The following is a 27,192-nucleotide window of genomic DNA, read 5'->3' as shown; positions in this document are numbered from 1 at the left end:
CCCCAGACCCTGCCCCAGCTCCGCTGCCCTTCTCTGGACACGCTCCAGCACCCCAGCGTCTTTCTTGTAGTGAGGGGCCCAAAACTGGACACAGCATTCCAGGTGCGGCCTCACCAGCGCCGAGCACAGGGGCACAATCACCTCCCTGCTCCTGCTGGCCACACTATTCCTGACACAAGCCAGGATGCTGCTGGCCTTCTTGGCCACCCGGGCACACTGCTGGCTCATGTTCAGCCAGCTGTCAACCAGCACCCCCAGGTCCTGGTGCTGGAAAGGTCCAAGAAACAACCTGTCACCTCCAGGTCACCTCTGGACACGCTGACGCTTCCTACTCTCAGGCTTGTGGCCCCCTAAAAGCTGCATCAAAAGCCAAAGCTTCAATGTATTAAAATAATCTGTAATTAAGGGCAACTCTCCCACAGTTGTCCACGGTGCTTAAGCACGTGCAGGGGTTCCTTTTGGTGGCTGCTTCTTACTCTGTATTGCAAGACTCAAAAAATACACCAGACCATAAAGAAAAGGTCTCCGGACATTTAAAAGAGTAAATTGACTGTTCTATCAAAATACAAATTATATTCTGTGCAAATTACGAATCAAAGTCACAGCTGACATTCTTGCCATGTGTGTTTTTGAAACATATTGCAGTGTCTTTAGGAGACACGGCGTAGCTAATTAGTCCAACGGAGGAGGAAATTAGCACATTGAGCCGTGTGGTAAGGACAAAAACCCATTTATAGTTTTTTAATAACCTTAAAAATATCTCTGGCGATTCATTCCGCCAGCTTGGTCAGAAATAGTGCTAAGTGGAAGTGTTAGTATGTCTGGTGAAGTTCATTATTGGGAAAAATATGCCAGCTGCATCTCATCATAACATGAAAATATGAGCAGACAAATGACTAAAGTTCTAACCCCGACTGCCTTAAGGAATATTAAACATTTTTCATCTCTGTATCTTGTCTTGCTGGCTTTCGTTAGCAGCAACGGAAGCCAGCATGCAACGCGTTGTGCTAACTCTTAACTATTTGCTGCCAGGTAACCCGGCACAGCGATAAGGGCTGACGGCTCGGAGCCAGCCGCAATTCTCAGCCAGGTCAGGATGTGCCAAGCCTGGCCTCACAAACTCTGTTTTATCCCTCCGGTGGTTTCTGCCTGTCCACGTTTTGCCGTATGCGTACGGGTGTGCCGAGAATCAAGGGGAGCTGCGCTCGTGTCGAAGCAGCGATACGCAGGCCGTTCCCTGCGGTCCCCTGCACAGTGCTTCTCTGCTGGCCTCCTTGCACGGGGGCCTGGGGTGGGGGACGGAGTGTAGCTCAATTTTAATACCTGGGCTATTCTATCACACAATCTGGGCTTTTTTTTTTACCGCAAACCGTCTGAAATCTACAGAAGCTCCACTGGGGTCTGGGGTGAAAGGGCGCATCTAGATCAGGACCGTATTAATTTTCCTCTTGGTTTGGACTCCACTTACCTCCCAAGTAATGACCAGCTCAGACTTGCTCCCTCCACCACCGCTGACGTTAGCCGGGGTCACTTCAGGAACTGCAAAAAAACAGATGCAGAAGATGCACACGGAGGTTTTGAAACCAGAAAAATGTGTTGAGATGAAACAGACCTATGCAGCAACAGGACTCTGCTGGCCTTTCCCTGCTGGGTACCAGAAATGCTATTAGGAAATGACTAATTTGCCATGGCAAACAGCACATTAAAAGTATGTCAATAATAGTATATTAAAAGTATGTCAATTAACTTGTGTATTCAGTCACTAATTGTTTAGTTTAAACATTTATCTTCCATAAAAAAGGGCTTTTATTTATTTTCGTATTTCATACTCTGCTCCATTACAGGCTAAAACAGAACAGAGGAGCCACGTACCAGGCGCTTCCCACAACCGACACACACATCCCTGCAGCCACCACGCTGAGCCTACTTCTTGCCGTGACCCCCTTCTGCCAGATCAAAAGACAGGGACAGCATCAAGGAGCATTAAAGCTCTCCAGGCTTATAGCTTGGGCTGAAATCCCTGAACACAGGCACTGCTGAAGATCACCGTTAAGCTCTGCCTGCAGCAGCCTGAAGATGCAGCGTGGTTCCACGAGGCAGTGGCGTGGCCGGGAGAGGGTCACAGAAGACAGACCTTCAGTAAGCCTGCGAAATGATCCAGCCCAGGGTGGTCGCTCTAACGCTGACGGCCCATGGGGTGAGGTCCAAGTTATTCTGAGAACCACAGAAGCCACGAGCACCAGGGGCCTGCTGACTCTCCAGCTGTGAAGCTCAAACTCCTGCTCTCAAGGTACTGTAGTCTGTGCTCCAGAGTTTCCATCACATGGATCGTGGGAAACCAGAGGGACTGCTCACAGAGTTCACCTCTCTCGTCAATGGATACGGGGCAGTGTTTTCCAAAAAACTTGCCCAAATACCTTTTTTTTTTTTTAAAAATCATTGCTTTCTGCAGGAAAAGGGGATAAAGTCTTCCTATACATCCAGGAGCCATAGAATCATAGAATGGTTTAGGTTGGAAAAGACCTCTAAGATCATCCAGTCCAACCATTAACCTACACTACCAAGTCCACACTAAACCAATCAAGGGTAGGCTAGACTAAACCGTGTCCCCAAGTGCCACCTCTGCCTGTTTTTTGAACGCTTCCAGGGATGGGGACTCCCCCACCTCTCTGGGCAGCCTGTTCCAATGCTTGACTACCCTTTCCGTGAAGACATTTTTCCTAATATCCAGTCTAAACCTCCCCTGGCGCAGCTTGAGGCCATTTCCTTTCGTCCTATTGCTAACTACTTGGGAGAAGAGACCAACACCCACCTCACTACAACCTCCTTTCAGGTAGTTGTAGAGAGCGATAAGGTCACCCTTCATCCTCCTCTTCTCCAGTCATGGAGGGAGCGTAAGAGCCCATCAGGAGCTCCACAACTTCTACTGCCTGCTCTGTGCACGCAAATAACATGCCACAAGGGAGAAGAGCAACAGGCGCAGAAAGGGCTCCTCAGCTTCCTCCAGTGCAACGCACTGTTAGTGCTGACGAGCACTTACTCAACAAGACTTAACTCAGTTGCCCACCGCTACTTACGAGCTTCTTCGGTTCTTCTCTTCTCTGAAGGTCTGCTGGGTTCTCCAATCCCAATCAGGTTGGCAGCCACTACTCGAAATTCATACTCGACCCAAGGGTTCAAACCCACCACTGTCGCTGTGAACGTCTTGCCATCGATGATCTCTGGAACTAGGAGACAACCACACGTCAGGAGCGCAACGAAAACCACTAGAAGTATTAAAGACTGCGGAGAAAAGGTCATTATCTGATACCCTTAAAAGTGAGGGATTAACGTAAATACAAAGTGAATAAGGACTGGCAACGGGATTTTTCTAACGTTTTGCTAACTGCCAAAGAAGTAAAAGAGGTGGCATTAAAACATTGCGCTTTTAGCACAGAAATTGCTGCTATTAAAGAGTTTCTCCTAAATTGCCACTTTTTGAAAACAAAGTGCCAAGACAACAGGTTTAAAGGGTTTTTATTTTTCTCTTTTTAAAACACAGTGTTCCCTCTATTTAATGGTTACTGGAACAAAATTAACCTCTGACGGAATGAGCAATTACATCATGGGATTTTTCCCCCTATCAGGAAAATAATTCTACTTAAAGATAGGCCAGATGACATGGTCTGTCCCTGAGGGATGTCTTTATAGACCACAATTACTGCTGTAAATCTCCAGCGTGGCAACAAAAGATAGGAATTCATTCTGTTTTCTCTTAAACCTTCATGAGAAAAATGGATGAGTAATAGCACTGACTGGACCCTAAATCTTTGGGTTGCCAAACTTGAAACTAGTTAATAAGACCAGTGCTCTGCAGCCAGTGAAATTACTTTTCACTTCAGGGCACAGAGCTGCTCCACTCGGCCTGTGCGCGGGTCCCGATGGATGCATTTTCCATTGGCGGAGCTCTTCGGGGGCCAGGCGATGGACCTACCTGTGCTCACTGCTTGCCATCCCACCGAGAAGGGGGTCCTTGCTTGTACGACATACATTGTAATAGGGCTGTGGTTGTCTGCTCCTGGCCTCCAGGACAGCTGGGCGGTGGTGTCGGTGATTTCATCTATTGTCACAGCTTCTGGTGGACCTGGGGGACCTGTTGGAAGAATTACAGGAGAAGGGTGCTTGGAGCTTCGCCGTGACTTGAGGAAGGAGCGCTTTGGTCTTCTTCCCTTGCTCAGGACAGAGGTAACTGAGTCCCTGCACAGGAGTTAACCACAGCCCCAGCTGTGGTTTAGCAGCTTTCATTGCCTTCTCCCATGTAGTTAGCGATAGGACGAGAGGAAATGGGCTCAAGCTGCGCCAGGGGAGGTTTAAGTTGGAAATTAGGAAAAATGTCTTCACGGAAAGGGTGGTCAAGCATTGGAACAGGCTGCCCAGAGAGGTGGGGGAGTCCCCATCCCTGGAAGTGTTCAAAAAACGGGCAGAGGTGGCACTTTGGGACATGGTTTAGTCTAGTCTACCCTTGATTGGTTTAGAGTAGACTTGGTAGTGTAGGTTAATGGTTGGACTGGGTGATCTTAAAGGTCTTTTCCAACCTAAACCATTCTATGATTCTATGATGAGTTTGGGAGGCACGGGGGGATAGACAAACACATGGAGCACCAGCTTCACCCCGCAGCCCCCAGGTGCCTCCACGTGAGCAGCAGCGCTGAGCCCCGCAGCCCCTGAGCTGCCCGACGGAGCAGTGAGGCGCTCGCCGCAGCACTCGGGATCCGCTCTGCCATCTCACGGCTGCTGCTTTAGGACTGGCCTGTGTACAAGTTCCATTTTTGGCTGCAGCTTGGATGCACCCAGAGGCTGGTGAAGAACGAAGGACCTGCCCGTCATCAGCATTGTGCCCGAGCGTGGACAGTATTTTCTGTTTCGCTGCTGCGTTGCTTTTAACCAGTAAAGCACTGTAGGACGTACTGATCCGAGAGGACATCCCTCTTGTATCATATGGCCATTGCTGTCAGCAGTGGTACCTGAGGTGAAGTCTCTCCCCAAAAGCACCATCTCAAGCAAACTCTCCTCATGCAATTCACTCTTTGGACTAAAATTATTCTCATATGATATTCAGAGAGCTAGACATGTTTAAATATCTAAAATACCCTACAACCTTCCAATAACCTGTCTTTAAAATGAAAGTTTCAGCAGGTCTAGCCAGATTTAATTTCTCAGAAATTAGAACTTCAAATTGTTTTGCTGGGGGGAGTAGCCAGGCAACGCAGCCTCATGGAGCAGTCAGCTCCTTTGGTCCCCCACCGCAAATTACACCAGAGAAACGAAGTTTCCTTGGATCTCTCACAAATTACTCCTACTGCTTGGCAGGGGCTGAAACAAACTGTCTTCACTTCATGTCCTGGAATAACCATGGTTATTCCCAAGATTTCAGAATATACTTCTTCACAGGGTGCAGATTATGGGAGGGCAAGAGAGGGGAAAAAATATCAGTTACTGATTTACCAACTGGTTTTGGGCTGCTGACAGAGACATACTTCTCCTGTTCTGATGGCGTGCAAAAATCCCATCCTGAACAAGCGGGCTGATCTGTGTGTACCAGTGCCAGGGGTTACTCCTGTACGCTCTTGTTTGATATTCTCTGACATAAATAATTGATTTTTATTCTAGTATCTAATCTCTTACTATTCTGACATAACCCAATATTTAAAAAAACTTCTCAAAATTATGCTGAAGGCTCTATTTATGCACCAGCTAGTCACCTTCCCCTCCAGTCTTACAGCCCAGGGATATTTCCCAATTTTTATGCAGTCGGTGAGACGGTACAGCACAACTCTCGGCGCAGCCGTGGAACCACTGGCCTGGATGGAGATGTCCCTGTTGATGTTTTTAGGGAGCAACAAGATCAGTGTTTTCACCACCATCAAGGGTCATTTTCTTGTGAGAACGTAATGTTCCTCCTGTTTGTTTACAGAGTCAGCCCTAAGGAAATTACCTAACCGAGGCGCCCATCAGCCGGCTGTTTTGAAATGTTTGTGCAAAAAGAAAAAAAATTCGTCTGAAATCATGTTGCAGCAAAAACCGGAGAGTCGGTGTACTGGGGAGCAACCTTCTGGGGAGGAGAGCAGCGGTTTTGCTGCTTCCAGGGGCCCAGCTCTTCGTACAGCGCATGGCTAAGAACGCCTGCATTCGTGCTCCTACGGGGGAAGCGCGGTAAAAAGCATAACGATAGTCTGAGGATAACAGAAATGCCCAGCTACGGGCAAGGGCACATTTCTCAGTGGAAGTTCAGGGCCTAATCTCGCACACTGTTACTCTGGCATTCTTATTTCTTGTTTCTTTTTCACGGTCTCCTCCTTTCACTGAGTTGCCCGAGAACTTATGTTACATGGAGAACACGCAAACTATGATTTTGCTGGGGTCTACAAGAACTGAGGGATAGCAGGTACAGAGCAGCACCAAAGTTTGCTTTCCTCAAAGCTAACGAGCAGGAAAATATATATCCTATTTATTGTAAGGATCCAGACTCAGGTTAACTAATTGAATCTCTGTTGAAGTCATACTTACAAATCACCTGTGTATCGTAATGAATAGATCTTGAAATATCAGTGAAGTTACTAAATCACGTTTATTCCAGAAATGGAACAATATTGCTGGGCAGAAATGCAGTGAATAAGCTGGATACTGTTTCTGCTGCACAGTTCATCAAATAAATGAGCTCAGTCGGTGCAAGTTTTGCATTCAGGACACGAACACGTACTAGCGTGTTTATCTGTGCTGTGTGTCTGTTGTAGGAGTATGTATATATGAAAGAATCTTTATATGCACTGTTTGAAAACGTACTGTGAACCCCAGCGTGTACTTAGAGCTTATTTCTTAGATCCCTTACAAGATGCTGGGATCCCAATGAACATCTCCAAGCCCAGGAGTTGTCTTACCGGCAGCAGAAGATGGGGGGGGAAAAAAAAAAAAAGAAATTTTACAACAACAGTAGCAAAATTCAAATACCTCTTACAATCAGGTCTGCAGCAGCCGATAGCTTGTCCACACTTGTTTGCACCATGCAGACATATTTCCCAGCATGCTTCAGCTGGATGCTTCTGATCATCAAATCACCAGCTGAATCCTGCTGATAAAGTAGGGAAAAGTGGTTACAATTACTTTTTAATGAGCGCTAAACATCATTATCACATAAAGGACACTGTGACTAATGGATTTACTTTACACTGGCTGATGAAAACATTAGTAATGCAAGCCGTGGCCTATTAAAATTATGTGAGTCTGCCTTGAAGATAAGAGTGGGAGTGTTCCTAAAATTATGGCTCCTACAAGGGGCAGGGGAGCCTGGTTTGGGTCTGTTAAGCAGTTTCCCCATTAAAACAATGTGACAAAGCTTACGTAGGGCAGGTTCGCTCCAATTCCTCCTTTACCTCTCTGGATATCCGATTTATAGCCTCTCTGGCATTCAGATGCCCAGGTTACGTCTACATCTATTTCATAAGTGAAAACCAGCCCAAATTATGAGACAACTGCAATAGTTTCACAGCTTTGTATTACGGCCAGCATTTTGATTGCCTGGCGTTTTTGTGCTAAAGATCATGAGAACAGCGCTCTCCAAGGAAATCTTGCATCACCTAACAGCGGTAATTTGTTTTCCAAATGCCAAGTGCATGTCTGATTAACTGTTGAATAGAACTAATTAGGTTTCTGTATGTATAGGAAGCTGAAAACTCTCTCTAAATTCTTCTCCAGACACAAAGCATTCGATACATTAGAAATCTCAGGGTAATCTTGTTATTGTGGCTTTCTGGCTGAAGAATATTAATAAAGTTTGTAATTTTAGCTTTGCAAGCCAATCAGGCGCAGTCAACGGGAAGAGCTGTCGCTGCTGCTGGGTGCCCTAGGCATCAATCTTTAAGTGCATCTTCTAATGATTTTTTTTAGGGATAACAGCAAGGCTTGTAAATTGTATTTCCTTTTCCTTTCAGCATTAAATTTCACTCCTGACAGATTGTAAACACAGACTGCCGGCCTGCCTGAAACCCAGCGGAGCATGTGTCTCTCTAAAACCTCCCTGAGAGCAACATGCAAAACCCTTTCTAGTTTTCTCCCGCTGCTGAAAGTTTGTTGCATTTCTTTCCTTCTTTTTCTTGCTACCTTCACCCAATAAAAGTGGAAAAAAATTCATCAGGGAGGACGAGAAAACATTTTTAAATTGCAAATACATTAGAAATCAAACTCCCCAACTCCTGCCTAATACACAAGAGGCTAAATTAGATGAAATCTGAACTGTGAAGGAAAATGTTATGGTTACAAAGGAAACCAAACTTTTTATCCATCTTACAGACATAGCCTGTGAAATTGCTGCTCCTCTTTCAGTAAAAATTATTTGGAAATTATTTTTAGCCAGAAGAATGGCATGAGAAGCTGGGGCAGGTCTGACAGACGTGGTACCTCCTCATGTGAACCCCCCCTTCTCATAGACAGCGTCCTGAGGTACCTCCTACAGCACTGACCCTCTCCGATTCCCAAAATTCATGCCACAACATCTTCAGGAAATCTAAACCTACTAGGAAAGCTGAAACAACCTGCCTGTTACAACTGAGGTAAAACCAGAGAAAATCAAGCAGGGAAGGACCATCACGGGCACCCTCGCCTTGCTGTGGGCTCTCCAGTCCTAAACCTGCCCGGAGAGGCAGAAAATGGCAAATGACCCAAGCAGATTTTCTCCTCTCCTAACGAAGGAAAGTAATTCCTACTTTCACTACCTTTTCTTTCCCGTACCTGCCATTTGATCATGGTCTTGAGCGACAGCAGCGGCTAGGGCTGTATTTAATGGGCAGTCTAACCATCATTTCACACCTGGCTTCTCCTAGCCACTGGACTTCCATGAACATGATTTTTTCAACCTTCAAATAAACAACTCTCTGGACGGTGCAAGACTTGGCATTGTCAGTGGGTACTGACTGCATTTCCCATAAACAAAGGAACAAACAACCCAAAGATACCAACGTGACATTGCCAGGAAACATGCACTGACATGCACTGACATGACACCGACACGAAATGTCATCTCCGATGGTCGGTGATGTTTATAATACTACGCAGGTTCTTTCGTGTAGAGGAAAAATAACTTATTCTAAGCGTGTGGTCACAAGAGGAGGACGCAGACTGAGACAGATAAACGTGCCAACATTCTGTATAAATACAAAGTTCTACAACTGTTATATTTTACACTTCTTTTACTGTTACAGTCAGAGAAAAACTACTATGGACTTCTTCCTTGAATGAGAAGGCATTTTATTGCAATGAGAAAACATATTGTAGGTCTTCTGACATACATCCCACTGCAATGTGAACACATCATTTATGCGAGCAGATTTAAGTCATGTCATTAAGCAATTATGACAATTCTACACCAACTATAACGAAGTAGTGTATTGGCAATGTTCACCTTCTCAGCCGACAAGACATAAGATAACGTCTCCTACTATGAACTTAGTCAAATCTATTCCTTCCATTAGTAGCCCTTTTCTGTTACCTACTTTTATTACTGTGAGGAGATTACTTCGGTATTAATACTTACCCCTCCAACTCTTTCAAAGTGATCCCCATCTTTTTCAAAGTCTATCAGGTGTCCATTAAATGACCAGGTAAACATGATATCTAGCGAGTGATCGTGAGATACCTGACAAGGCAAGACAATGCTTTCTCCAACAGTGACATCCATGCTGAAAGGCGACACCATAACCCGGGTTGGATCTACAAACAACAAAGAAAACAAAGGGGGGAAAAAAAAGCATTAATCCTGCCCTGAGAAATGGAGGGAGATGCAGAGCTGAAAAAGATCCTAAGCAGTCTACCACAAGCGCAGCATTGCCACCAGAACTTGAAAAATTTTCAGTGATCACTTAGGAAGATCCTTAATGCAACAAGTGAATTATCACACCTTTGATTTCACCCTCCGATACCTTTCTCTTTTTGTTGGATTGAAACATCATTAATAAATCATCCAGAATCCTCTTCCAGCCACCATCCTGATGAACAAGGAGAAAAGAAAAGACTGGAAAAGAGTGTGGCAGATCTGAAAGGCTTGGTTAAAATTTTTGAAAAAGCTTGGGGATCAGAGATTATTCTATTCGAATCTTTTTACTTCAAAGATTAGTTTGACAGTCATACACTGCTCACCATGGCTATAAAAAAACCCCTATTTTGTGGTTCCTAAATTAAATGCTGCCTTGAGAAAACTCTCTCAATGTAAAATCTCCAAAACTGGAAGAAGGGTGTATTAAAAACATGAGTGTTATCTGCTCGTACCTGGAAAGGGAAAGATTAGACGAACATTATTGTTGCATGTTGTGTTTATTGACAACTTCGTGTTTAGAATACTGGCCAAGTTCTTTGTCTGATGGATGGGTTTACATTTTAAATCCAGGTAGTTTTCTTCGCGTGAGGAGGGCCCACACAATGAAGAAGTATAAACAATGAGTGGTACCAACCAAACCTTTCACACCATGGAAACCAAAACTCTGCCCCAATAAGCCAAGTCCTGTAGTAATGTCAGACAGAGGGGTTTTGGGGTAAGACGTGGCTCTGGGTTGTAGTGACTCCTCTGCCTGACGGGCAGCTGCTTTGGGTCAGGCAGTAGGTCAGACAGACTCACTTTTTAGGACCTCTGTGGTCCTACATGAGATGTCACTGACCCTTGGTAGATGACCTTTGGTAGATGATCAAGAGGGGTCCTGCCATAACAAACCTGTGATGGTGAGCAAGAACTGAGCAAATATTTTGGGGAGGTGAAGCAGAAGAAAGGTGAGAAAGCGCATTGTCCTAAACACGACATTTGCAAAGGAAAGCCCCAAAACCGGCGGATATCTGTGGTGTAGCAAGTTCTGTCTGGTAAATATGTGCAGCAGCACGTACCAGCTCCACCTTGAGCTTTGGGACTAATCCCTTATTCACAGCTGGAGTTCACATGGATCCTTTACCACTGGTTTAATTGTCTATTTTTCACTTTAGTGGTGCAGTATGAACAAAATGGTGGCACAGAAAGATGAGCCATGACACATTATGCAGACTTCAGCTCCTCATCTGTGCCCGTGAATTCCCTCTGCCTCTAACGTTAGCATTTGTCTCTCATTTCTGTTGACAAAAATGCCATATTTTTTTTTTTCTCCAGGGCCTCAGAGGAAATGAAAAGGAGAAAAAATATTGCTTAACAATAAGACCAAAAGTCTGAAAATCATATACAGATAGATATTTTTGCTTATTCCAAAAGTCTATTCTGCACAGCTGTCATGCTAAAATACTACAGGCATTATTCATTCTCTGCTATATGAAACCAAAATCTTAACTTCTTTTTCCAGGGACTATTGGCCGACTGCTTAATTCTCTGCAAAAATAATAAGGATACAGCAACAAAAATATGTACTGGGCAGAACTACTCACTGAAATTCAGGGGATGCGAAGCTGTTCCTGGGTTTTCAAAGACCTTACCAAAAGTGCACAGGAGGTAGTGAAAAAGATTTCGTCACTGACTTGAATAGGCTTCAGATCAAGTCCTCAGGGACTGGGCTGTATTACCTTCAACAAATTTAATCCATCTGAACTTTGGTTTCACTTCTAACAAAACCGAGTAACTCTTAGCAGAACCACAGTAGGTGTTACGAGGCTTAACTAATTAATAAAAATAAAACATTTTAAGTTTTGCAAGAGAAAAGCAGTATAAGTGCAAGTTACTATAATAATATTTAATTCTTGCCTAGAGTTATGAATTTGTTTTTGATTATAACTGATGCATTAGGATTTTACAGTCACTTGGGACTGCTACTACTGAAACTCAGGACGACCTGGAGCATCCCAAGGATGCTACAGAAATGCCCGCACCTGCAGTGGGGCTCAGGCACAGACTCGCTTACTGAAATGCCTTTCAGCACCAGAAATTCATCTGCTGCCCTGCTCAAAGCCCGTATGAAATATTTATGAAGGACTTGACTCCGAGATGAAATGGGTGCCTCCCACAAAGCCCTGAGTTCTCCTACATGAGTCCCGTAATGATCCGCGTAAGCCGTGGTCCTTAACAAGTGGCAGCACCGAGGTTTTGCTGTAGCTAACCCTCGCCCCCCACGGCACTTTCTGCAAGAGGCGAGAAGTCCACGCCATAAATCCAATTCTTCCTGCTGCAATGCATACAGTTTATAAACATATAAAGAGTGAAACAGGGGTGTTTGCTAACAACCTGCTTTCCAGAGCAGCTTAGCACAGCTCCTGTGGACATCGTAGGAACTGCAAGTGGCTGGTGCCTCCAAAAATCAGGCCCCCAGGTTTCGATCCCATCACGTCAAGAAGCATTGCAATCTAACAGCTAAGCACGGCACGTTACGGGAACGGCTGACACAGCCTGGTGACAAACGACGCGCAGGGAGGGCTCTGACCCAAGCCGTGCTCAGCGGGAGCGCGAGCCCCAGCAATGTATTTAACAAATCACCCCAAGGAGAATGCTTACCCATCTCTTCTCAAGGACTGGGAAAGCTGCAAAACAAAAACACCCCCTCCCCCTCTTTAACAGCCCTAGCAGAGCAGCAAATGGAAAATGTTACGCAGAAGCCAACTGAGGGCAGCCGAGTGTAGGCACACCTCGGCGACACGCAGCCAAGTGGTAATCAAAATTATTACATTTGCATTTGCAAAACCTGTAACATCAGGCACTTTTTAAATCGTGGCGAGTGCTTTCATGATACCAAAATCGTATTGGTTAGCATCCAAGTCAAAAATAAAAAAAAAAGGATTGTTTTTTTCCTGACCCAGCTATTTTTTTTTATTTATTGCCCATTGCAAGGCAAGAGAGGCAAACCAGGGAGCCAGACAATACGGGAGAGCTGGTCTTAATGCTCTGTGACTGTCCTGTCCCCCCTAAGCACAGGTTATTTCCCTTATATGTCTTTGCTCAGTAACGGCACTATTGCCAAGGACAGTTAATTTAAAAAAAAAAAAAATTGTGATTCTGGCAATATTTTGAGATGATATTCAGCTTTGGTGCATTTTGAGATAGTTCTGAAAATAAGGCTGAAAGATTCAGTTGCAATTAAGGGGTAAGAATTCCTGTTAGTGGCATCACCCCCTACAGCTGCCTGCAGGTTTCTGAGCCCTCTACAGAGGGAAGCAGCGCCCGGCACTTCCCAGCTCTCCTGCAGAAAGAACAGACAAAAAGCAAGCAAAATTGTTCCAGGACACTTCCTAGAAAGTTCCCCTGGCATTACTGAGAAGTTTTTAGAGGAGAAGTGAATAGTGCATGCCAGCGGGAACGCTCTCAGGGGATGGAAATCCCTGTCATCAGGAGGTAAAATAATCTGGTTTTTGGTCTCAAATGGGAAACAGGGAAAAAAATAATGACATTATGCAGGCAAACATACTCAGTAGGTGTCCTGTAGGTATAGGAAATGCAGCGACAGCGTACGTGAGTGAGTTTACATTGGCCTGGGCTTGGCTTTGCTAGAGAGAAAGAGGAGACCTTTCCCGCACGGCCTTGGGAGGGTGCCGGGACGTACCCTCTGCAGACCCGTTTCTGCTTGTCTGTAGGTGTCACTGAAGGTTCAGGGAAGCGGGGAAGCTCCCTCAGCCTTCCATTCATGCCGGCATTTTCAGGAGCACGCTTTCCGCATGACGGAAACGGCACTGTTTTGTTTTACGTGCAGTTTTCCTTGCACGCCAGCCAGGCTGGCAGCTCACGGAGTGGCTCAGCTTGCAGCTTGTCGTCAGAGCTGAGATGGTTTGAGCGGCGTGAAAGCTCACAGGGATGGTCCTCAGCTGGAGCAAGCCCGCGCGGCTACACCGGGACAGCTCTGGACGCCTCCGCCACCGGCCCCGGCCTCCCGACTGGGGTGCGCGGAGGCTACCCGAGCTTTTCTTACCTGTTTTTGTCCTGCGTTACACCCCTTAGTTTTATTGCTGCAGCATATTGCAGAGAATTCGGTGTATTTGTGACTGATTCAACGTACTTGGCTTATATCACAAGATATCTTAACAAAGTTTTCTTGCTAGCTTTCAGTTTATTAGGAAACGGAGCCGAGCAGCACTTCCCATCTGCAGGAAAGCTGTAATTGCTTCGCTTTGTCCCTTGTCCCCTGCTAAAGGGAACCTGTCATTAGCTGTTAGTGCCGCCTGCGTTTCGCGTCTCATTTCGGGAAGCTGTGATGCATTTCCAAGCTGCAGACCAGCAGGCTGCAGACGTCGCCGGTACGGTCTGAGGGTAACAATTATCCAATCTGAAAAGAAACCATCCCACCCTGATTTTCTATTGATTGGGTGTCCATTAGGAAGGATGACTTGTTTAGGGTAAACAGCTTTGCATCGCTGCGTTTGCTTGTTGTAGCTCACGCGGCGCTATGTTGTGTCATATTGATCTGGAGGACGTGACGCAGCGGGACACAATCCACAGTGGCATGGCGTAAGTGACATAAAATGCATCAGAGACCGACACGCAGAGATAATGCTTTTTTTTTTTCCTTAAAAAAAAAAAAAAAAAGGTCAGTCCAGAGCATGCGGATATCTTTCGAATGATCCAAGAGGACCAGGGCAAAGCAAGAAGCGATGTCGCATATATCGTGCCCATCAGCAAGATTTCAACTGACCGGGGGGGGTTTTCCACCTGGAGACAGGCAGACCTTTCTGCCTTAGATGGCTGCTTGGCATCCCGCTTCCAAACGTGCTCCTTCCCAGTTTGGCTCGGCTGCGGAGGCTGTGTGCTCTGCTCTGCAGAGAAGGGATTCAGTGATGCTAATAACCGCAGTGCCTTTCATTTAAGGACAGCAAAGTGCTTAGTAAACAATGAGATATGCTTTGCCAGCCCTGGCTGCTGAAGGAATACAGAGTATTTTACTATAATAAAAGATTGAACTGTAACATGCTCAGGAGATACAGCTCCTGTTGTTGGCCTCAAATCAGTGGAACTGAGCGTCTCAGAGACAGATTCAAAAAAAGGAGATAATGCCAGCATTTCCAGCGCTGGTGTCTGAAACCTGTGCACCTAATACCTAAATGCTTATTTAGACATCTATCCTGGCATAGAGGAGGAGGTCAAAGGAGAATGAAGAGAAGGGAATACTCAGGCTTTGACATATTTACCCAGGGTAAAACACTGAAGAAATCAGAACTTCACCCCCCCAAAACTTAATGGTGCCTTCAGACTGTTCTACTTATAAGGGAAATTTTTCCAAGATCTTGCAAAAGCTCCTTCCTTCCTTTCTTCTTCCAGCCTTGCCCATTTCACTTTATTCAAGATTTGTTTGCACTTTCATGCTGCTAGGTTTGGTTAATGGAAGCTAATGGAAATTCTGTAAAAGATCCTCCACTGAAGGTCTGCAGTATTCCTTCCCTTCACTCTTTTGCCTAAATAGGAAAAGTCTGTTGTAAATATTCATGGCTTTGGAGGGGAAAGTGTTGCAAATGGATACAAATCAGCTAGTGAAAACTGCAACAGCTGCTTACAGACAGAAGAAACACGGTCTGGTTCTTTAAATGGAAAAAAAAAAAAAAAAGCAGTGTTTGTTTTTGCTGAGGGATATGTACATTTTCTTCAAGTACCTAAGAAATATTAGCATCCCACCTATTGCGCTCAGAGGGCACGGCTGAGTTAAACAGCAGCGAGCAGCTCAGAGGCGTAATGGCCAGAGCGGCTGCGGCAGAATGCAGAGAGAAGGACATTTATCCCAGGCTGGGCAAGAGGAGGCCATCTAGACCAAAGCCATTTCAGCATACGAGGCTTTGCCTCTGCATCACGCATTGCGATAGGAGCAGGCCAGGGCATCTGTTAGCTGTTTAATGAAAGCCAGTGCGGCTGACAAGGTAATTTCAGGTTCAAGCATGAATGCTCAAGTGCAAGAGTTTATGTTCAATTACCAGATGCTTCAAACAAGCAGCTAAGACAAAGGCAAGCGATGCCAAGCACACGCGGCTGCATCCAACGCGAGACAGAACGGACAGAGCGCTGCTTTTCCTCGGGCTGAATTTTCACTCACGTTGCTGATATTCCTTATGTGGGCCTAGGCAGATAAGCAGTAGTTTCAAGTTTGATTAACCATCTAATTACCTAATTCTCTTAAACAGCCATTAGTGTTACAATGTTAAAGATCCAGCTACATTTTTTCTTTATCTGCATAAACCATTTCACGTACAAGATTTTAAAACAGTTTTTTCTTGTAGATAAACCGTCACTTGAATATTTGGGACTCACTTTTTCTCTTTCTGGAATACCAGCGTGTTTACCGTTTTCGTTTTGTTTTTTCATCAGAGGGAGTTAATAAATGCATTGCAGATCAATGTCCTCTATTTGCAATGACATTTAACATTAATGTATTGATTTCAAGGCAAATCATGTCTGGAGATGATAAAAATCAATCTTGGAAGTAGAATCATCCGTTTTCTATGAACAACTGAAGAATCAAAGTCCAATACATAAATACTCAAATGTGCTCTAATGTTTCTTCCTCTTCTATTTCGAATGAAACATTTATCCAAGACCATAAAGTCAAAAGCATCTGAGACTTGATGACTGGCTAAACTTCTGGGAGCTCTTAGTGCTCTGGGCACCATCAGGCACCATGAGAAATGCTGAAGAGAGGAAAATACCACCCCGAGCTAAAGAGATTAATAACCGGTGAACAACTAAACACAGAGTATGAATCAGCATAGCAAACTACGGCTATCTTAACAGATTGTTTGAGTACTTTATGGGGCATGGCCAAAATTAAGATTAGAAAGAAACGGGGAAAGGCCAACTATTTACGATATTTTGGCCTTTACAACATCACAGACTTGAGCTGTGATCAGTCACATGTATGCTTTCCGGAACAGGCACGTGACTCTTTCTTATGCCAACGTAACTCTTCTGTTCCATATAATCAGCTATTATACATGTGCTCTCGCAAGACAAGTAACTGATTTATAAGGCACATTTCTTAACAGAAAATTCTGCAGCACTTACAGTATCCTCTGGTGTGTGCTGTGCTAGCTCAGCCTAATAAAATGTAATCTTATTAAAAGCGAAAGGGCTACTATCCATTTAGAAAACAGAATTTAGGCTTGGGACTAAAGTCACTTTTCCGATTTTAGAAATATACGTGGTTAGTGGTCTAGATCTTTCCACGTAATCAGGCAGCACCGATCTTTGGCAACGAAGGCAGTGATACATGGCCATGCATTTAACGGGGATTAAGGAAAGGAGGGGTGGAACGTTTGACCTTTCCTGGAATAGCGGAGACTCTGATTCAGCAATACACTCGGTTGAGCTGGGCATTTAGGACATGCTAAAATTGCTTCCCTGAAAGAGGATCCTTATCTTGCAGTTTACTTGGCTTAAATCTTGCCATATCAGAACCACAGTGGTGTGGGGGACAGGCAATTATTTTTAAATAGGTGCTTCAGCACGTCGCATTTGGCCCTTTCTCCAGGCAGCCTCTGTTTTCTGTTAGTGCGGGCAAGGTTTTTTTTAAGAGGAGAGTTTAGATGTTGTTCCTTGTGACTGCTCTCCTAAGTAACCTGTCCATCTAGCTGCTGAAGATCCACTTCCAAGAATGGCAGTTTCCTTCTCGGCTTCGTTCAGAGCTGAACGGCAGTCGAGGTACAAGTTATTAACGTATTTCTTAAACTGATATTGAAAAAGAGCTTCCCACAGATTGAAAACTGTCTAAACTTGATGTAAGAGTCTCCCTCCCAGGAATGAATGCCTCCCACCTCCCAGACAGGGACCGGGCAGTCCATCAAGGGACTGCATTTCTGCATACTCAAATACGCATTCTTTGTGTGGCTGAATAATAAATGAAGGTTAATTTAAATCTGAAAACACATTAAGAATTGAATTGCTTCAAAGGATACTGGGGAGGGATGTGCCATTACAGCAAGTTCAAAGACAAAATATATGAAAATATATCCACTCCACGGTGAGTACAGAGAGTGTTACTTAAATAACAACAGGGCACAATACTTCATTTTAACCTCCATTTTACCTACTGCAATGCAATCTTACCAAATCAAGCTCTCTCCATACAACTGTGCAAAAGAAAATCATATGTAATGGGGTCTGGAAATGACAATCAAATCTGTCACTCACAGAAATTTGTACTTGCTCTTTATAGCAGCATGCAACAGTGCCTGATTACACTACAAACCCCAAACATCCCTTCCCTCTCGCTTTGCATTGCAGACTAAAATAAAAGCCACTTCACTTCAGAGATGCCTTAAATGAAACAGGTGTATCTGACAAACGACTGAACCGTTCCTGACACACTTTATAGATAACCCAGTGAATTCAAGGTGTCGCCTTTTGTGGGCTATTGATTGCAACTAGCTGATATCCATCTTTTCAAGTACAGAATGATCCACTGTCATTGCAAAAATGACGGCTATCTTACAGAGAAGGTTAATCAGATACAGGAGAAATCATATCTAATCTTTGATAAATTGCGAGTCATTCAAGGATCAATCACCATTCTCCTCGTAACACAAGCCACAGGTAATTGTGCAAATGTAACGCCATGGAGTTTGCCGTGCAGCCCGTGTTCACAGTGGCCAACAGCATTTTGCCCCTTTGAACAGTTGAGCCTGCTGAGACGGTTGATTTATGGGGCTTTTAAATATGTTTTGAATAGTAATGACCATAAATAAAATTTTTTCAAAGAGAAGCAGAGCAACTATAATATGATATGCAGGCATTCAAACTGCAAAATTATGAAGTGACTGGCACAGTCTTTGTATTTTTATGGTACAGTATGTGTTCTAGGTCTTTCCTATCCAAGTTCTATGTCAATTATCTCCACCCTCCTCATCAGGACCAAGATACCAGGAATTAGCTGACATGCAAGAATAAATCCCTAATTAAGAGTCATTAGGAACAGATGCCTCTTGAGCTGTCAAACTTACAGAACAGCACGAAAATCACTAACTGGACTTTCCAGTTTCCCTTACCCATCCTTAATGTCACCCAGATCAAGGCTTGTAGGTGTCAGGAATGTCTTGGGATAAGCAAGTCTGGGCATATATGTCATTTATCAAGCAGCCCAAGACATATTCAGCTTCCCAAGTACCTGGTGTGAACGCAGTGCCACCACCATTCGTATCGGTAAGGGGAACTGCATGGGAGCACCTACCGATACCTCTGAAAACAGGAAAAGTTTTTACTACTACATTAATACTAAGAAATCGGGCAAATTTAGGATTATTCTATTTCATGTCCAATGTGTTTTCACTTGGTTAAAATAAACCTTTGTGCTAAACTGCTATATCAATATATTTACTCAGAGTTAGTAAAACCCACACACATGCTGCAATACAGGTATCTGTATAAATACTATTTTATACAATAATGCAATTCACAGGAAGACACGTTACCTCTTGGTTCTCAAAATTAACACAATTATTTCTCAGTAATACACATTCCCTTACTACTATAATCAGACTATACTTGCTTTAGAGCCAGGCACACACGCACAGACGTAGAGGATGTCACAGTATTGTTCTGGTGTATATCTACATATAACCTCAAGTAAATTTATTTTCATTATAATATGCATGTGTGGCTGTGTATGTTCAGGGATGTCCCTAACTTACTTCAGGCACTACCTTCTTTACGTTGGGATTTTGGCTATCACATGCTGCAGTAAAAAATACAGACCCACAACTGCCCTTAAGCTGCATTACAACCAGCCAAAGGGAAGCACCTCCTCACTTTAATTTGGTCGAGTCAAGGCCTACTCCAGTCACTTTTGTATTTGGGTTTAGGGATTTTTAGCCTTGCTTTTCCCGAGAATTTCAATTTGCTGCAGAATAAGAGCAGCACTGGATCTAAGATTTTACTTCTGTCATATGGGGCTAAAGATCATGCTGCAATTAAAAAAGGAATTTAGAACATGTAGCAATTTTTTGCATGCTTTGCCAACTTCATTGCTTGGCCCTTGTAGGACCTGTCTTACAGACAGTGACCAGAGAGACTTTATGAAGGCCAGCACTTTAGAAACATAACTTAGGTATCAGTACTAATAGTTATATCTGAAACTATGAGCCCTATGCTGCACATCAGCAGAATATACTGAATATTTCCATTGTTAACTTGGTTTGGCCAAGGTATCCTGAGGGGTTACCCTGCATGAATGGGGAAAACTCTTACGACCACAAAAGAACAAGAGAGTTTTGTCCTTGCTAAATCATTTTCTTCGATTTCCTCCGACTGTGACTTTCTTGGCAAAGAACTGGGACCTACTGAATATATGCTCATTATTAAATGAAAACAGCTCCGAGGACAATTCCAAAGTCAAACTCCTGCCATTTACCAGTTTTACCACTTCTCAACTCTACTTTTAAAATATAAACCCATTCCGGTTCAGCAGGTTCTCTGGCTGCTTCCAGGTACCTTAACCCTCAGGTTCGGTGGGTCTGTGCTGCTGAGCTCTAATGAGCAATCAGGACTTATTCCCTTATTCTACCTTTCCTCATTTCTAATGTACGATTCCTTTTTGCCCTTCCTCCCTCCACCTCTTGCCAGACTAAAAAAAAAAAAAAAAATCTTGACAGAAAGTGGGCTATCAAGTTTCACTAATTTTAGTAAGTACCAAATGTACTTGTTTACTAAAGAGTTTGAATCTCCATTGGAACACAAAACTCAATATAAAGACCCAAGAACAATGTAAGAGAGTTTCCCACTGGAGCTCATGGCTGTCTGTCATTAGGAAAAACGACCACCTCCATTTTCACCACGGAGTGTTTATCTCCTGCTGTTATTACAATGGCTTATCTGCTGGGTGGGTTGCTGTATCCATCCCGTGAATGCCTTCAACCAAAGTATTTCTCTAAAGCGGCATCTGCTCCTACTATTTTATAATTAGAATATAATTAGTAGAAGTTCTTGCAAATAGCTCCCATAGAGAAAAGACTCTACCACACAAAAGAAAGATCTAAAATTCCCAAGCTATTTACAAGCGACACTAAAAAGAAATCTGGGCATTTCTCTAGTGCCTCAGGAAATGACATCCAGACAACAAGACATAATTAAGAAGTTGTTATGCAGTGGGCAGGACGAGGCATGACAATCTGCAGGCAGGTAGGGCGATCTATTATGCAAGTAACTTTTAATAATTTATCTTCAGTTTCAAAAAAATCTTGTCAGGTCAGGTCAAATGGTCAACCTCAAATTAAAAAGTCAAACTTTTTAATAAACTAAACACTTAAAAAAAAATATTGCTGTCATAGGTAGCATCCAATTTTCTTCCATTTAAAATTCTTTTAAAACAAAATTGAAGTAGTTGTTTAAATAAAATGTTATTTCAAATAGAAAATGAATGCCTCTAGTTAATAATTATAATGCTGAATTCTTATTCAAGTTGTACGTATAAATAACAGCAAAGTTTAAGTCTATTGAGGCCAACTTGTAGAAAATATACATTATCAAAAAGTACCTGCAAGTTTAAGTCAAATGAAGAAAGCACAACAGCATCTATACAAACTCAGCTAGAAACCTCAGGAATTTACAAGCATCCAAAGAACCGAGTCAGGCAACAGGGAGAGGAAAAGCACGAGAGAGGGGGCAATTTCAGCTCTCTTTAGCGGTATTCACAGCGGGAGCGTACCCAGACCCGCAGGCTTGCACATGGCTCCTGCTAGGGGCAAGCACAGCAGGGAGGTCAGCCTGTTAAACACTAGTTTGAATATTTAGACTTTGAATCCCAACCAAATGTGAACGATTAAGCTTAACGGAATTCCATTGAAAAGAGAACTAGATAAGCGAAAGAGGGGGAAGAGTACGGAGTGAAGAGCAAGGCTGCTCTGTGGGGTGAAGGCCAGCATGAGCACAGACCTCGGAGTGAGAGGGAATAAAATGAGCTCTCCTCCTTACTTTGTCTGACTTCGAGCAAGTCATTAAAAGTCTCTGCTGCCTTATTTGCCCAGCCTATAAAATGGAAATAAGACCTTCATTACAAACTGCTTTGTCATCTTATACCACTGTGCACAGCAGATATTTGTATTTAAGATCAACTTTTTCTGGAAACCCTGTTGAGACTTCCATGCTACCACAGGCAAGACTGAAGCCCAAAAACCTATTTCCAAACAGATCAAGCGACAGTAAGAACAGAACCAACAAAACAAGCCTTGAAAAAAACTTTCCGGGCCACAAAGATCTAATTTGTTTCCTGGTGAAGGCAAGATGTCTCTCAATGTCCTGCGCTCTCTTGCAAGGAAGTGACTCGTGTCTCCATGTTCCAATTAATTAGTGACACACTGAGAAGGCAAACCCTTCTTCTGAGGGACAGGCTACTGTTTTGCTCTCTCGTTGATTGAGCCCTGCTCCTGATGTTATGGCAGGATGGAGGCAGGATCACATGTGAAATGAAAGTAACAACCTGCAAGACCATCCCGTCATTATAACTTGCTCAAAATCCCCAGCTCCTATGCTAATGAATAAATATTCACCACAGAGCATCATTAAAAAGTGTCCCTGACATTTTTCCCGTTACATGGCATTTTACTTCAAATTAGCCACAAGTTTTTCTGATGTAAATAATTTCAAAACAAGAATCAAGATCCAACTTACAAAGACACACGTAGAGGAGGAACAAATAGCGTGTCAGCACTACCATCCCTCCTTTCAGCCTGGTTTCAGTGACGGACGAGTTTGGCCCCGAGCACACAGCTTTGCGAGGGCTTCGGCCATGGTCTACAATATTTCTCCCTGACACTCCCACTTGTGGCTGTCTGCTGCAGGGAATGATGTTCATCTTCAACTGCACCAAATAGTTTAGTTACCAGGACTAATGGATTCAGGCTTGGATTTTTACAGAGACTTTCTACTGTGCACTTAAGACACGAAAGGAACTGAAATTTTCAGTGGTGAAATACTGCTGACTTTCTAAATAAACTCTAATAAATATTATTATTGAGATATATTCACAATGTAGCTAAAAGAAAACGCAGCACTAAAACCTACAACTTCCATCACTAGTTCTTCACGATACGCTTAAAAACTTGAAACATCGTGAAAGCAAAATTCATATTCCAAATGTGCGTGTGACAGAGAGAGACAGAGAAAACCAAGCCAAGCCATGGCGAGTCAATTCAGTGGCAAAACCTCCTTGTATTTCAGAGTCAACGTGCTCCTGAGTCATGAACATTCGTATTCGTGTCGTATTCCCAAATGACTGGCTTGAGCACTTGGATACAGTACACCTAGAACTTAACCTATTCTGGTGGTGTCTGGTATTAAATTCTCTCTGCCATCATGATTTTGGGATTAAGACAAGGGACTCTAGTCTCCCCATTAACTTTGATGGGATTGCCCATAATCTTACTTAAGTTGCATTAGAAGAGGGGAAGATCAGGTCCCAGGAGTCCCTAATATTGCAACCACCACATCATCGTCCAGCAGTGCTTCAGTTACCCTCTGATGTATCAAAACCCATCACTGCAAGCCTTTATCCATGTGCCACTTGGCTAGTATTATCTGATAAGCAACTTTGAGTAACCTGTTTGCAATCCAGCTAGGCTTGGGGAGAAAAAGTCGTAACAGCTCAAAACCTCAGAAGTTTGGTTCTGCTAAGCTGCTTCCAAAAATGCTTCTGAGAAAATACACAAAAGGAGTGATATTTCCCCAAGTACTGCCCCAGATTCTTTTCTTCCACACCGTTACAGTTTTTCCTCCTACGACGGAAAATGTACTCTCTAAACACTTCCTCTGTATCTTTGATGTTAAAAACATAGCCTTCAGGCCAGTCTGGTCTTAGTCACTGTTTTCAAGGACATGAAGTTCTTAGGGTAAGAGAGTCATTATCACTTTCCCCCTTTACTCTCCCACACTGCTTCCTTCATCTTTACCTGAAATGGAGATCGGCAGTCACTTTCTCAATGCGCGTCATGTTTAGATCATTATCTCCTCCATCCCTAAGTGCACAGTCAGACTGAATTACTTTGGCGTGGAGAGAACAAGGGAGAAGCAACAAGACCTGCTCCCATCTTCCACAACAGGACCATATGCTACAATGATCTCAGTCTTCTCTGTTGTATTGTTTTCTCTTAGAGTATGGCCCTAATTTACCCAAGATTTGTGGGATTCCCATGAAACTCATGTCTGGAAGTTCATCCCACAGCATGCTTTGGAAAAGGACAAACTGTATGTATCCTCCTTTAGGCTGAAGACCAAACTCATAATGTTAGTAGACTCAGAATGCAAGATCTTCTTGAGCTAAGAAGAGACACGGGATTACAGCCCACAGCAGTACATCTGTCATATTTCATTTTCTAGAAACCTAAATAGCTCCATGAAACTAAAAGCTCGAGAAGACAGACCTTCCACTGCCAGAAATTCCTGGTAACTCCACTAAGACACACAAAGCTGCAGGAACGGAGATATGGCCCCTTATACCCAAGCCCAGTTGGACTCCTTTCTCCTTGAGTAGCCCATACGTGTGCAGAGCCAGCAGCATGAAGTGTCAACTGCCAGAGCCCCCAGCACGGGAGAGGTCAATCAGCTCAACTACCTCCAACCGATTTACTCTCCTGAGCTCACTTCTGGCTCTGCATGGCGGTACTGCTTCATTAACGGAGTTGTACCGCCTCGTTAACCGGGTTGTACCATGCTGGCTCATCCTACAGACCCCAGCTTTTCCTACTTCTCGCAGCAGCCCTTCTCCAAGAGCTAAAGTAATCGTCTGCAACAGCTTGGGAAATGGGTGGAAAACGTTAAGTCGAACATATTCCCTTTCTTATGAATTTCTAACTGTCCCCAGCCTGATAGTAATTTCCAGTTAACAAGCTCTGGCTAGTCTTCTTCACTTATGAAATTAACTATTGGATAAAACAGTTTGTTGCTTATGTTTTATATACAATCACATACATAAACACATACACATATAATCAAATGCACTATGCCTATTTTGATTAAAATATCTATCAGAAGTCCTTGATCTATGGTTTAATTTTAACCATGTTGGGTTTTCATTTGTATTCAAAAACTGAAAAATATTTTAACCTTTCTGAAACAGATCATGTTAAAATAAATTGAAGCAAGTTGATGAAAAGTGTTAATTAACCTGCTTTCATCTCATTAAGAGTTTGTATTTAACCTATAGGTCATCTCCTCTTTCAGTTGATATATGGATTTGATCTGCAAGGATGAGCTAAACAACCCAATCTTCTATTGATGATTGAGAACTCCTCAACCTCTTGCTTTTTTGGGAAAGGACAAGAAAATTCCCAAAAAGAAAGCGCTGAGCTTTTAACAGAATTATTCCAAACCTTTTTTTATGTCAGGAGAGGTTGCAATAATGCTGACCCTGCAATACATTGTGGGTTTAAGATAAAAATACAGAACAAAAATATGATTTTTTTTTCCTCCACAAGGTACACAGACATAATGGTTGAACTTTTCTAAAAAAAGGGGCTTTTTTCACATTATGTGCTGAATCAGGTCTATTCATAAGCATCACCCACTTGCTCTTGACTTCCCTATTTACCCTGTGCAGTTACCAGTTTTAAGAGCCCTGACGTGCCTGAAGGTTGGCTGGGGGTTGGAGGGACACAGAGGAGAAAGGAGAAAGTGGTGGGGAGGGAGGTGGGGGGAAGAATCTGCTGCATTTACCATCATCCAGAGCAAATATTTCACACCAGCTGGCACTCTCTACAGAATCAGATAGGCAAAGTACCTGGAGAAGCTGCTCCGTAAGAGTCAATATATTTGTATTTCTGCTTTTAAAAATATAACTCTAATAACGCTAGAGATAAGTCCAAAATTGGCAAGAGAGATAGGCTGGAGATCTATGCTTTTTAATATCAAGCTCTTCACCAAGACAACTTTTATCATGTTAATGGCTAAATCACACTGATTGTAAAACAGCCAAAATGAGGCAATTAGTAAGGCCTGTGACAGCCACAGAAAACGAAATGCACGAGGTTTTCAGTGCAAGCCAGATGGATAACTTCAATATATTTCTTATTGTCTGCTTGTGGTAATATGTTCAATTAAACTGAATCAGTACTACAGAAGACCCTTTGAATTGCCTGAAAAAAAATTAATTGTCTGCTGCAAATTTAATGAAGCCTAACAGTTGTATTATGTTTACAAGTTTTATTTGTAATGATCAGTAAGTGTTTACATGAAAAAAACCCTAACTTACTTCATTCAACTAGCCCTAAGAGCAAGCCACTGGTATTTTACAGCTTATTTCATTTACATGTTTCTTTGCCATTTACTCTTTTTGTCCTTAGCAGCTGACCTGATTTTTTTCTCTCCCAAATAAGAAACCGACAGCTCTTGCAGCGCTGTTCATTCACGACTTGTTGTGAGTTAAGTCTGACTCAACAGTTTGACCACAAACTTGGCTTACGACACGTCCCCAAAGGGGCTGATGGAAATGCCCAGCTGCGGGCTGGTCCCTGACGCTTGCTATGATTGTCATCGGTGTCCTGGCAAGGTCACCGACCCTCCCCGGCACAACGCAGCTAACAGTTCATGGCTGTCATCTTTGACAAGTTCACATTAAGGAAATCAAAAGCAAAAGGCGCGTCTGAGGCAGACCCGAGGAGGGGTGGCTTTGGGGAAGGCTCGATGGCAGATGAGGCATCTGCTTCTCATTTTGCAACTTCTGGAATCTCAGAATAATTACGACCTTTTTGCTTCGATTAGCTGTCAGAAAAATGGAAATGCTGACATGATACACAACTGTTTCATCTCTCCTGGGGTGCTTTGCGGGGGGACATGATTTTTCTGATGACCTCAGGTTCTCACCTGAACGGAGCTGGGAGAAAAACCAAATGTTTACCAGACCCAGGTGTAACCGTGCAGAGGAGATGGACCCGCCAGCTCTGAAACACAGAGGTGAGCTCCTTACAGCTGCAGAAGGCAATTTGGATAGGCATCGTGTAACAATCTTGACTGTGGTTTGCAGCTGGCAATAAACATGTAGGTTGCCTGAAAGTATAACATACTCAATTAAACCCTGTGTTTGAAGTGCCATATGGAAAAGAGCTCCTCAAAAGCTGTAAGGAGCCTGAGGTATCTACTGGATACCAGCCCCCTAACCGGCTTCTACTTGGAAGTCTTTCCACCCAGGGTTGGTTAAGGAGATCCAGCAAAACGCAGCCTGGAGCGCTGGGGCGACCACAGTTGAGGGGAGGGAGGAGTAGGTGTGGTGGATGCACAGCGCACTCATTTATAATTGGGCCTTTCATGTACTGCTT

General features: G+C 43.5%; 1 protein-coding gene across 1 annotated transcript in view; it reads right to left on the bottom strand.

Moving 5' to 3' along the window:
- The window catches only part of CNTN4 (contactin 4), a 119,464-nt gene that overhangs the window by 5,697 nt on the left and 86,575 nt on the right, over positions 1 to 27,192 (bottom strand). The window contains exons 10-14 of the mRNA XM_075714550.1: positions 9,566 to 9,741; positions 6,988 to 7,105; positions 3,974 to 4,132; positions 3,078 to 3,227; positions 1,469 to 1,539 (exon numbers count right to left, since the gene is read on the bottom strand). Coding sequence (XP_075570665.1) covers positions 1,469 to 1,539; positions 3,078 to 3,227; positions 3,974 to 4,132; positions 6,988 to 7,105; positions 9,566 to 9,741 — 674 coding nt within the window. The remainder of the gene's footprint in view (positions 1 to 1,468; positions 1,540 to 3,077; positions 3,228 to 3,973; positions 4,133 to 6,987; positions 7,106 to 9,565; positions 9,742 to 27,192) is intronic.

Source organism: Pelecanus crispus, chromosome 7 (assembly GCF_030463565.1).
Source record: "Pelecanus crispus isolate bPelCri1 chromosome 7, bPelCri1.pri, whole genome shotgun sequence".
In the NCBI taxonomy this organism is placed as follows: Eukaryota; Metazoa; Chordata; class Aves; order Pelecaniformes; family Pelecanidae; genus Pelecanus; species Pelecanus crispus.
This window is presented reverse-complemented; position numbering and strand designations above follow the sequence as displayed.